At 46.4% G+C, this 12,500-nt stretch overlaps 1 protein-coding gene across 1 annotated transcript in view; it reads right to left on the bottom strand.

Moving 5' to 3' along the window:
- epb41l3a (erythrocyte membrane protein band 4.1-like 3a) overlaps nt 1-12,500 on the bottom strand; it is a gene marked incomplete at its 3' end in the record, with an annotated part of 33,669 nt that overhangs the window by 15,226 nt on the left and 5,943 nt on the right. The window contains exons 6-16 of the mRNA XM_083682089.1: nt 12,312-12,399; nt 10,713-10,760; nt 8,890-9,042; nt 8,340-8,437; nt 7,855-8,030; nt 5,656-5,739; nt 3,699-3,904; nt 1,598-1,645; nt 1,333-1,368; nt 1,089-1,154; nt 1-109 (exon numbers count right to left, since the gene is read on the bottom strand). The exon at nt 1-109 is cut by the window's left edge and continues 80 nt beyond it. Coding sequence (XP_083538215.1) covers nt 1-109; nt 1,089-1,154; nt 1,333-1,368; nt 1,598-1,645; nt 3,699-3,904; nt 5,656-5,739; nt 7,855-8,030; nt 8,340-8,437; nt 8,890-9,042; nt 10,713-10,760; nt 12,312-12,399 — 1,112 coding nt within the window. The remainder of the gene's footprint in view (nt 110-1,088; nt 1,155-1,332; nt 1,369-1,597; nt 1,646-3,698; nt 3,905-5,655; nt 5,740-7,854; nt 8,031-8,339; nt 8,438-8,889; nt 9,043-10,712; nt 10,761-12,311; nt 12,400-12,500) is intronic.

The following is a 12,500-nucleotide window of genomic DNA, read 5'->3' as shown; positions in this document are numbered from 1 at the left end:
CCCACTCCGTCAGGCCGGCCACGTCGGAGCCCGTCTCCAGGAAGCTCCTCTTCAACTCGCTGATGTTGGTCTGATGTTTCAACAGCTCCTCCGGGGTTTCCACCGTGTCCTGGAGAGGCGGAGGGGAGGGGAGAGGGCTTATCACGCTGACACACCGCGAGTTAGCGACATAGCACTTCATCCCGTGGTGGGCTACCGTTATAATGGGAATGGAAAGGAAATCAGCGGTGTATTGTGAAAATGTTTCAGTCGTCATTACGCTTCTGAACCTTTGTGAGTGCAAGTGTGGCCTGTGCGGTGTTTAAGTGTACGTGGTGACGCCCTCTTGTTGAATGAGAAATGTAACGTCCGCTACTGTGATGCATGTTGCTGTTATAGTCACAGCAGGGGAGGCTTTTAGAGGTAGAAATTGGAGCCCGTCCTCCCATTTCTGCCTCCACCAGCCTCCCTTGATTCACAGGGGCAGTATAATAAATCAGTGGTTATCTGTCTGTTATACGCAGAACATGCATTCAAAACACCACTGCAAAACGTCATCCGGTTTTGATGGAAATACTATTCATATTTATGAGGAGGCGGTCAATCTATAGTCTTAGATCATTTGTCTTTCTCCATCCATACATGTAGGTAATCACTTTCAATCAGGCACAGTCTGTTCATATACACAACAGCAAAATCATTCAAAAAATCAATAAAAAAAACCCATTCCATGCTCGGAGAGGCATGTGAGTGAACCAAAAGCGTCAGAATCAAAGACACTGTTAACCCATTCAGTGCCGAGGGGAAATAAAGTCGCCAACATTCTAGAGGCCGACATTCTAGAGGCCGACATTCTAGAGGCCAACATTCTAGAGTGCCTAAAAGGTGACGTTATTCACCAAACATGCACAAGTGATGATGCTTCATTTAGTAGCCAATCAAAGTAGTGTTTCCCGGTAAATACCACACATAATAAAACTCTTGGCACTCCAGGCGGTGAGTGTTCCGGAATGTTCTGGCAGTGAGTGAGTTAATACAGAGAAGTTACTGCACGTTGCTATCCAGGTAAAACCTTCCCATGCACCACTCTGTCACACCATAATACTGACCTCTAACATCAGGGCACTATGTCTGACAAACACATTATCTCCCTTTATTCTCCTTATGAAACTGTTCTGGAAAAGGAATAACAGCCATTTAGTTCTTCTTGCTGTACAGAGGGCCACACATTCCCCCCCTGCGAGACTGCAGGTGTTGACTGGGGTGATTTGGAACCTATCATTTACACGTTGGGGATGAAATGGAGGTTTGAGGAGCTGTGGATGAAATGGTAATTTAGTCTTCACGGTGTACCTGTGTCTTCAACTCCGACTCCTCATCCTGGTCGGACTGACAGCGTAGGAAATACAGAGAAGGAATTTAACATCAAACGCAGGAATATAAAACAGGTTACAGCTCAGAGGAATATTAAATAAAACAACAAGGCAGTAGAATGTGTTCAGAAGTGGTTGAAATACATTTTTTGATTGAAACGTCTGAAAAAAGGACAGATTCTAGAGTACCTATTTTAGAATACGTGAGTGAGATGAGTGAGTTGAGGCCTGGCCATGGTACAAACCTCAGTGACAGTGAGTTCCCCGTCAACAGCTGTGTCTGTCAGTTCAGTCTGTTGAGTCAGATACGAATCACGTATCCAAAATCGTAAGCATGAAGAGAAAGAGAACCATGACTGTCAGGTTTGAGGATAACATGCATTTGAACTCAGATGAACCTATTCACGAGCCATTAGCAAAGTGGTTCAGGAAAACAGTGATCGGCAATCAGATCGGAGGACGGGCTCATTGTAATGCATAGAATGGAACAGGGATTAGTATCACCTCCTTCCGTTTCATGCATTACAATGAGCCCGTCCTCCGATTTCTACCTCCGCCAGCCTCCACTGGTCTAGACGTCCCCATGTCCACATAACCCCATTAACATAAAGATTACTGCTACAGCTTCAGGTTCTATTGTCATCACAAATTAAATTACTTCAGGTACTTTGCCCTTTTACGAGAACATCTGATTTCTACAAAGAATGAACGAGGTTAATCCCTTCCTCACAGAAAACATCAAAACACTTCAGCTCTTCCCTCCCACTATTGATTCTGTTGAATTTCAGGACTACGTCCTCCCACATGAATTTGCACAATGAAAGCAAAGTACAGTTGAAGAAGTATTACTGCAGTATTACACGCTGGCTCTGAAGGACTTGAAGAAGGGCCTTGAAGTGTAACACAGCACACACACACACACACACACACACACACACACACACACACACACACACACACACACACACACGCACGTACAGTATATGCACACACACACACACACACACACACACACACACACACACACACACACACACACACACACACACACACACACACACATACACGCACGTACAGTATATGCACACACACACACACACACACACACACACACACACACACACACACACACACACACACACACACACACACACACACACACACACACACACACACACACACACACACACACACACACAAAGGTAGGACAGAGTCTGGTGAAAGAGAGAGTGAGTTTCTCCATTAGCCAGAGCGTGTGCCCCAGCGTGTGCCAAGCTGAGCGGAACAGAGAGGGAGATGGACAGTGACAGAGTGTGGAAGCACAGGACAGGATCCTGAGACAATAGGATCAGTGCTGCTCCGCTACCTAGGAAGAAAAAGCCCATCTGGGCGCTTCTGTGTCTGACAGAAGGACCCTGGCAGCCCAGCGCCACTCTCCTGGCTCTACCGGCTCTGCTGGCCAGAAACAGCTCTCTTTTTCACAGGGAAATCTGGCCAGACCCGGTGCACTTCTGTGAATGTATCATACAGCAGCGTTTTCTCATCCTTTTATTTGTGTCAAGGGACCAGAAAGCTACTGTGGGCTCCTTCCACCTTGGACCTGGTCTACTCTGAAGCTAGGCACTGAGAGCCGACCACGGCGGTGCCAGCGAACCGTCTGAGGAAGCAGTGAGTGACATCCTGGACATCCTGGCTGGAGCTGGTCCACAGACCCACAGGGATGGGGGGTCGAGGAACACTGTTATAGAGATGTGTGTGTGTGTGTGTGAGGGTCTATGTAGTGTAGAAAGATAGAGATGTGTGTGTGTGTGTGTGTGTGTGTGTGTGTGAGGGTCTATGTAGAGATAGAGATGTGTGTGTGTGTTTTAGGGTCTGTGTAGAGGGATAGAGATGTGTGTGTGTGTGTGTGAGGGTCTATGTAGTGTAGAAAGATAGAGATGTGTGTGTGTGTGTGTGTGTGTGTGTGTGTGTGTGTGTGTGTGTGTGTGTGAGGGTCTATGTAGAGATAGAGATGTGTGTGTGTGTTTTAGGGTCTGTGTAGAGGGATAGAGATGTGTGTGTGTGTGTGTTAGGGTCTGTGTAGAGGGATAGAGATGTGTGTGTGTGTGTGTGTTAGGGTCTGTGTAGAGAGATAGAGATGTGTGTGTGTGTGTGTGTGTGTGTGTGTGTGTGTGAGGGTCTATGTAGAGATAGAGATGTATGTGTGTGTGTGTGTTAGGGTCTGTGTAGAGAGATAGAGATGTGTGTGTGTGTGTGCGTGTGTGTGTGTGAGGGTCTATGTAGAGAGATAGATGTGTGTGTGTGAGGGTCTATGTAGAGAGAAAGGCTTGGTGTAGAGGACGCTACCTTGGTGTCTTGTCGAACAGGGGTGGGAGGGCTGGGCTGGGAGATCTCAGTGGCCTTTGTCGTCTCGTCCTCTTCCTCCACCTCCACCTCCACCTCCACCTCTTCCTCCGCCTTCTTCTCCTCCACTTTCTTCTCTGGCGTCACCGTGGTAATGAGGTCGCTCAGGGCGATGCCTTTTGCTGCTCCGTAGAGAGCTGAGCCCATCTCTGAAGCACGTACACACACACACACACACACACACCGGACACACACACACACACACGCACACACCGGACACACACACACACACGCACACACACACACACACACACACACACACACACACACACACACACACACACACACACACACACACACACACACACACACAAGCCTTCATTAGGGATTTTTAAAATGTTATTGCAGGTTTCAGCATTATCATATTAAGCGGCAGTACAGGACATCAGCACAGCAGAGTCGTACATTCAGGGGGACAAAGATAATCACCTTAAAGCCTCACATCCCATCTCATTCCCATTGATACAAACATATCAATGCCAGGGGCCTTTTCAGATATTAGCCTTGATTCAGTAATTAAAGCCATATTCTGAAATCACACAATATTCCGATCATTGTATGGGTTGAAATGGGAAAGCTTCGAGGGTGCTGACTTGAGCATCTTATAAGCAATGCCTCCATAATAATGATCGGCATGGCAACAAGGCCCTCATGAAATATCACGGTCCAGATGTATGAAGAGGGACACCTATTTCTTCTTTATGATCAGATATTCCTGGTTGTGTTTTCATGATGGGTTTTTTAATATGCACGGCTGACTAACCTCCTAATCATTTCAACTGACTTCAGACAACAGCGGGCGGCATCCACTACCGATGATAACTCAGCACCGTTCAGCTGATACGGGCCTCAGCAACAACCTGTACGACATCCGACCGCGGTTCCTAAATTGATCATTCATACTGATTGAAAATCAAAGACCGTGTTAAAAGGTTTCCTCTGTGGGATAAAATACCACTGCAAAACCTGCTGATTCAGAGCCTAATCGAAAAGTTAACTCAAAGAAGCAGACGTTGCTGTGGCTCGAGATGGTGCTGGTGAATGGAAACATGGCTGTTTGATTTTCTCCCATCTGCTGCGGCGTACTCTCTGGTGAATTAAACCATTACGTGATTGCAATATCCCCACCCTACCCCCGATATCTGTAATGACCTCGTCCCTCAATATCCCAATCCCTCACCTCACCTCTCATCTCATCCCATCATCATTACAATGCTCTTATGCTTAAATCTGATTCGCTCCCACTCAAAAGCGCCGGTTGCATACCTGCACGCGAACCTGATGCCGATGATGTCGTTTAGCTGGACAGCAACACTGTATCTCGATCTCGGGGGGGATCGCTGGTGGAGGTAGAAATCGGAGGACAGGCTCATTTCTACCTCGACCAACCTCCACTGCTCTGTCTCTTGTCACACAGGTAGACACACCTCAGAACCAACGCCGTCTATCTAGGTTAAGGTGTACCGTCCTACCCACGTCAGGGACGGCGCAGTAAAACACTTCTGTTCCCTGTAATGAGCTGAGAGAGTGAACCGTTGATTACTAAGTCTCTTTATAGATCTGGGCCACATCGCAAGCAAACTAATACGAGACCCTTCTGAAATGAGTAACTGCGTGTCAACCGCAGCGCCTGCAAAGCTTGTCCGTCGGCATGCTCAGCGGGGAAGCCAGCCTATCAGCACGAGGCGCATGCACTAACAGGCCTGATCGTTGTCACTGAGGAGGGGGTGGGGGGGGGGGGGGGGGTGGGGGGGGGTATTTCATCAAAGACCAGAAATACACTGAAAAATGATTGGAGGAAAAAGAGAAGCGGACATGTTTCAATGGACGAGCAAGCACAGCTCTAGCTCAGCCAATGGGAGCAGGAGGACACACTGGGAACAGGACATACAGTATCTACCTGTTGGTCTAGTGCCATTAACATTAGCAGATGCTTTAACTCCAGGTGCAACAGTCACTGAGTGTTGGGGTGTATTCCGCTGAGCTGGGGAGATTATTGCAAGTTCAATATCACTATATCACTACCAATACGATCACTATCAACACTGCTATCAATCATTCAGATGGATACAAGTTCAATAACACAGGGGAGGAGTCAACAGAAATACGAGACATATCCAAAGCTGAGCAATAGGCAACAAGCTGAGCGCTCCGAGGGTAACCGTGAGTTCACTTCATGGTGCATTGAATCAGGGTATGAATAAATGAAGGCGAGGAATGTTTGAAGGCGTGTCCGCTCCACTATGCTGTGGACAGCCTCGCTGTTCAGGCTCGGAGATAACAGGTAAAATCTTACTATGCCAGAGGTTTGTAGCCCTGAGCGGCTGGCAAAGAACAGAGACATGGAGGCATTTCACATCCATGACAAGCTCAAACAGAAATATCAATGATGCACTTCAGGCCAATGGTAACAATGCAGGCAGAATTAGTAATATGGGCCCCAGAGCAATACTCCTATTCATTGGCATCACAGAGACTTGGGCAAGTCAGTGTTCAGCACCAGTTTGTGAAAGGCTGCCAACAGGGCTTTCTACCCCCAAGAGCAAGCTCTGGACTGGAAACCACAAGAACAAACATTTACATTCAAATAGCTGAGTCTCAGTCAGTCCGAAATATGACAAGTGAAGATCCTAGCCAGCAATCAAGCCACAGACAGCTGGCTTCCACAAAGCTATAGGGTGTTTGTTTGTGTGTGTGTGTGTGTGTGTGTGTGTGTGTGTGTGTGTGTGTGTGTGTGTGTGTGAGTGTGTCTGTGTGTCTCTGTGTGTCTCTCAGTGTGTCTCTCAGTGTGTCTGTCTGTGTGTCTGTGTGTCTGTCTGTGTGTGTGTGTGTGTGTGTGTGTGTGTGTGTGTGTGTGTGTGTGTGTCACAGAGAAAAGATTAAGACACCAACACATCATAGCTCTGTGGTAAATCCCTATGGCGAGAGTTCCCTCAGAAGGCTAGTGTAGAGAATAAGCCCTGTCTGTCAGAACCTGGCCCCCATGGCTATAAGCCATTGACTGTGCTGTATGTGTGCTCTGCAGGCTGGCTAGCTCACTGGGAGGAGAGGGACATCAGCGGAGGTCTGGGAGAGGTTGATAAACAGGCTGAGGGATAGGTCTGCATGGACTAGACGTGTTGTCAACAGGAGGGGGGACCAAACAATGACTCACAGTGCTGCCAGACTGAGGGAGAGGCGTTCTTGGAGGCTGGGGACTTGGACTGTAAAGCAGGGCTGTGCAAGCCTGCTGGAGCCAAAGTACTGCTCGGTTTCCTTTCTCATTGGTATGGATCAATGAATGTGATTGACAGGTCAGAGTGTCCCGGTCTCTGATCAGAGTGGAAACCAGCAGCGCTGGTCGCCCACTCAAACCACCACAGCCCAGATCCAATGAATAAAACTAACTCAAATTGAAGCTATCGAACAAACAACCACTTCCACAACAAAACTGGACCCCACGAGGCGATGGCATGTCTGCGAGGAGAATATCAATCAGCCTGTCTGTCACATGGGTCTGGTGCACTGAAGGGAAACTGCACCCATGGTTGGGGTGTCTGACTGAATGACAAGCCTGAGTGGACCTGAGGGGGACAAGATCATATATATGAGTGACAGCCATCACAGTTGGAGCAGTGGTGTGGCCATTATGACATAATGGGAGCCTGAGATGGATGGAATAATGAGCTTGTCTTTGGCCGCCATCGTTGGCACGGATGAGTTCCAATTGAGAGATTATTGCTTTAGCGTTCGTCGTCTAGGAATGGACAGATATTAAGGAAGGAGTAAGGGAAACATTTGGTTTTCCGAAGCTTGTGGCTTTGTGGTTGAGTAGTTTTGGTTTATGTCATGTTATGTTTGGTAGTGGATGTTTTCAGGTGACGCCCCCCCCACCCCCCCCCACCCCCCCGCCTCTATGGGGAACTAGTGTATGTGAGCAACACTCTGACCTGACCAGTCCTCCGCCCCCCTAGCCACAGAGAGGAGTGTCAACACAACACAACGCAATTTATTTATTTATTTTTAATATAACGTGTACTGAATTTGTATTTTTTTCCATTAACGAAATTGCCCAATACAATAAAGCTGAAGAAACGGTTATGAACAAAGCAGGACCAACCTCCGTCAAGACTACGTGACATGATGTAGCGCTTGCTGGTGGAACGCTCAAAGGAGGGTGCCGGGCGGACGATCTGGGAGCTAGCACGTCGGGTCTGGGCCTGGGTTCTACCGCTGTAACGGAACTTAGAACCCAGGGTCAGGAACTTCTTAGGCGGAGTTTCTGGAGAAACCAACCTTGAGGGACAGAGAGGAGTGTCATGTCATGAAAAAAACAAAAAAAAAACAGAATCACAACAACACGTTATTACGTTCTCGTTGACATTCTAGATTCTTCCACTGGTGTGACAAAGAGTCTACTGTATGTGGTCCTCTGTGGCTCAGTTGGTAGAGCATGGCGCTAACAACTCTAAGGTTGGGGTTTGATTCCCACTGGGACCATGTATACTGAAATGTCTGCACTCACTGCAATATAAGTCGCTTTGGATAAAAGCATCAGCTAAATGGCACAAATTGTATGTTGAGGAACATGGACCCAGGTCTCACCTGAAGAACGTGTGATGTTCCACACACACCTTCCACAGTCTCTTGGCTGCCCTGTGGTTGGGGAGCTTGAAACCGATGGTGCTTTCAAACTGCTCAAACTGGAGAACAACAGACTGAGTCAAATGACTGGAGTAAAGATGCTGCTGTCCTATAAGCTGTTACTGCATACGAATATGAGGCACAGCGATCTCCATACTGACACAACACTCATGTGGAGAAAGTGTTGCTTATTTTTATTTTTGTTGTAAGGAATCAATTACAGAACATCACAGAGGATGCTGCTACTGTATGTACGTCAGTGGAGGCTGGTGGAGGTAGAAATCGGAGGACGGGCTCATTGTGATGCATGGAATGGAATGAGGAGTGGTATCAAAAGGCCGTCCTCCCTCTGATTTCTACCTCCCCCGGTCCCCACTGATGTACATACAGTACCAGCATCCCCTGTGATGTTCTGTGGGCTCCACCACACAGACCAACATGAAAGAAGACCGTGAAGCATTCATGAGCGTGTTGCTTTCATGTCAGGCCCAGCAGGGACCGGCGACCTCACCTCTCCCGGACGTATTTTAATGTAGAAGTTGTTCCTCTTGTAGGAGATCTTGAGGACCTTCGGCCACGCGAACCTGTTGATACGCAGGCGGTCTCGGTAGATCAGCAGACCACTGGAACAAACCCCCAGCATGATCTCCACCCCCTCGGAATCCTGGGAAAATAACCGCATTAACAAACTTCCTGATGAACAGGGACCTACGTTGACTAAAACTGAGGACGAAGGATGTGTGAAACTAGTCGTCGTGGTAACACTTACACTTTTCACTTATTTCACCTGTGTAACACATTGCAGTTACTCTAGTGAAAACATTACCAGGCAGACACAGGGACTTGTGTTGTGTAACATAGTGTCACTTCACTGGCATGAGTGCAACTGAATGTAAAGTGATTCAATTTGTTTTATTTTTATGTCACTGATATGATCAAAACACCACCACTGTTCTACAACGTGGTGTGGGGGTCTCCAGTGATGACAGACCCCACAGCCCATTACAAAGCATTCAGAAATGACCCCATGAGCTTTGTAAAAAAAATAAAACAACCCAGTGGAATGAAAACATCATGACAGCTGTAGTTATGCCCATTATGACAGCTGTAGTTATGCCCATTATGACAGCTGTAGTTATGTCCATTATGACAGCTGTAGTTATGTCCATTATGACAGCTGTAGTTATGTCCATTATGACAGCTGTAGTTATGTCCATAATGACAGCTGTAGTTATGTCCATTATGACAGCTGTAGTTATGTCCATTATGACAGCTGTAGTTATGTCCATTATGACAGCTGTAGTTATGCCCATTATGACAGCTGTAGTTATGCCCATTATGACAGCTGTAGTTATGCCCATTATGACAGCTGTAGTTATGTCCCCATCTCTTTCCCCCCCCCCCCCCCTCCCCCAAGAGACCAGTAAATAAGTGATTACTAGAAGCCAATTATTCTCCTGCAACCTTCTCTGTTCACAGCAGCTCTCTAACCGGTGTTCTGTCTGTCTTAAGAGTGTCACGTAGGAAAGACGCCACTTCGGTCTTACAGATCCTTCTCCCCGCTGGGACCATATATATATATACTGAAAAATGTATGCACTCACTGCAATGTAAGTCGCTTTGGATAAAAGCTAAATGGCATATATTATTATAATATATATATTATACAGTACGCAAGTAATTCTGACTGATTCCTACTGACTTGACTATTATCATCAATATTTGGCATATATTCTATATTCTATATTATGATAGATATGGAGGCTATATGCTGGTGTTGCAGAGGGCGGTGTGGAGTCTAGACTTTCACATATCAACAGCACAGTCTGATGGCGAGGACGGTGGACGGTGGACGGTGGACGGTGGACGCACAGGACTGACGATGGAGGACTGGTTCTACAGGTGACAGAGACAGATGCTGGGTCTACGGGGGGGGGGTGCGGTCCTGCACCTCACCTACAGCATGGGGGGCTACAGTCAGCCACAACGATCACCTGAGATAGCGGCAAGCCGACTGTAGCCCCAAAAAAAACGATGAACTCCAGTCCATGACCATGGTCATGCAAAGTTGTTGTTTTGAGACAGAGACACATGTATGTAACACTGTAACAGTACACATGTATACACGTATATGCACACGCACGCACGCACGCACGCATGTACACACGCACGCACACACACACACACGTGCACGCACGCACACAAACACACACGCACGCACGCACGCAGGCACTCAGGCACGCACACACACACACACACACACGCACACACACACACACACACACACACACACACACACACACACACACACACACACAAAAAGACAAGCCTTACCTCCTCCCCCTTAGCTGGAGACAAGCACTCAAACAGGCTTCCTACCAACTAGGCCATTCAGTAAGAAAAGAAAAAGAAAAGAAAAACAAAGGCTGATCTGACCAACCGGAGGGAAGGGTTCCATGCTCATCAGTATCACAGCCAATCAGTTTGTTACGTGACGTGTCATGTGAGGTAAATAGAGCAAATCAGCAGTGATAAAGCATTATGTCTCTTTTTATAGTGATCAGAACTTTTATGACACAGTAACTTGGTCTCTGACGCAGGAAGTCTCGTCCAGTAAAAATCCTTTTTAGCTAAATGCTTTTTTTTATCCTGAGGACTGGTTCGGTCAGGTGATATAACTTCAATCGATTGCTGGGTCGGTGTTAATGTGGCTGCCAGCTGAAGCACCTCAGTCTTATATTCCGCAACATATACAGTACCAGTCAAAGGTTTGGACACACCTTCTCATTCAATGGTTTTTCTTTATTTTGATTATTTTCTACATTGTAGATTAATATTGAAGACATCAACACTATGAAGGAACACATATGGAATTATGTAGTAAACAAAAAAGTGTTAAACAAACCAGAATATGTTTTATATTTTAGATTCTTCAAAGTAGCCACCTTTTGCTTTGATGACAGCTTTGCACACTCTTGGCAAGGTGTGTCCAAACTTTTGACTGATACTGTATTCTATTTGATAATAAACATATTTGATGAAGAGAAAAACAGCCATATTTGTGAGTTAAACTGAAATCCACCAGTTGTTTGGCCCTTTGCTCCGTCATCTTATACGTGACGATATTCTATCTGACACGGCTCTTAGTCTAACTGTGCCGTGCCCCAAACAATCTATCTAATCCATCTCTAAACACCCCAAGGTCTGGTGACGACCCGTTGGCATCTTTACACATATTGTAAATGTGAAGTAGCGAGAAAACCAGTGGCTCGAATTTTTATTTTTTTATTTTTTTAGATTTACCCTAACTCTAACCCTAACCCTAACCCTAACCCTTTATTCACTCTGAGAACCTGGAGCAAGCTAAGGTATGCAAACACTTCTCAAACAATTGGTCCCAAAAACATCTATGCCGTGGAACTGGGCCATAGCTTTTTATCTGCTTTGTTATCTAACAGTGGTGTGTAGACACAGGGTCAGTTGAAGCCTGGCTCTACAGCTGACACTACAAACAAGGAACACAACCAACGGAGCCACAAAGGATCAACATTTAACACAGAACACAGGGAGGATGCTAACCAATGAGAAGCCATGTAGTTTGTCCACTAATAAACATTGAATGTGATATTAATATGAGGATATTTCCTCCAGCTCATAAGAATGGCATTCGATTTCAGATCAATCTGGTATCTTGATATTCAAAGGTCTGTTTGAGCTTCTAGGGTGGATCGTTGGGGAACCAGGCTTAAGGATAAGAACAGTTGGAGCTCAAGTTGGGGGGGGGGGTCAATTTAATTTGAACTCATTCAATTAAAATCATCAAAGAAAACATGTAGAGACACAACTTCCAATTCACACCCTGAATTGTCTGAATTAAAGTGTTATAGATCCCTATACTAGAAATGTGTAGAACAGACGTGCTACCCCCTTTACCTTGGCATGGTGCAGGTCTACTCCATACATGGACAGCTTCTTCACGTTCTCCAGGAAGTGCATCTCAGCCTCGGCTGGTGTCAATCCTCTGGGGGAGACAGACAGAACTGTACACTTAGACCGAGGGGCTGATTATTACTGTACACTTAGACCTAGGGCTGATTATTATTATTGTTTGTTTGACAGGTG

The sequence above is a fragment of the Argentina silus genome (genome assembly GCF_951799395.1).
Source record: "Argentina silus genome assembly, chromosome: 1".
Lineage (NCBI taxonomy): Eukaryota > Metazoa > Chordata > Actinopteri > Argentiniformes > Argentinidae > Argentina > Argentina silus.
The sequence above is the reverse complement of the archived record's forward strand: the minus strand, read 5'-3'. Positions and strand labels throughout refer to the sequence as shown.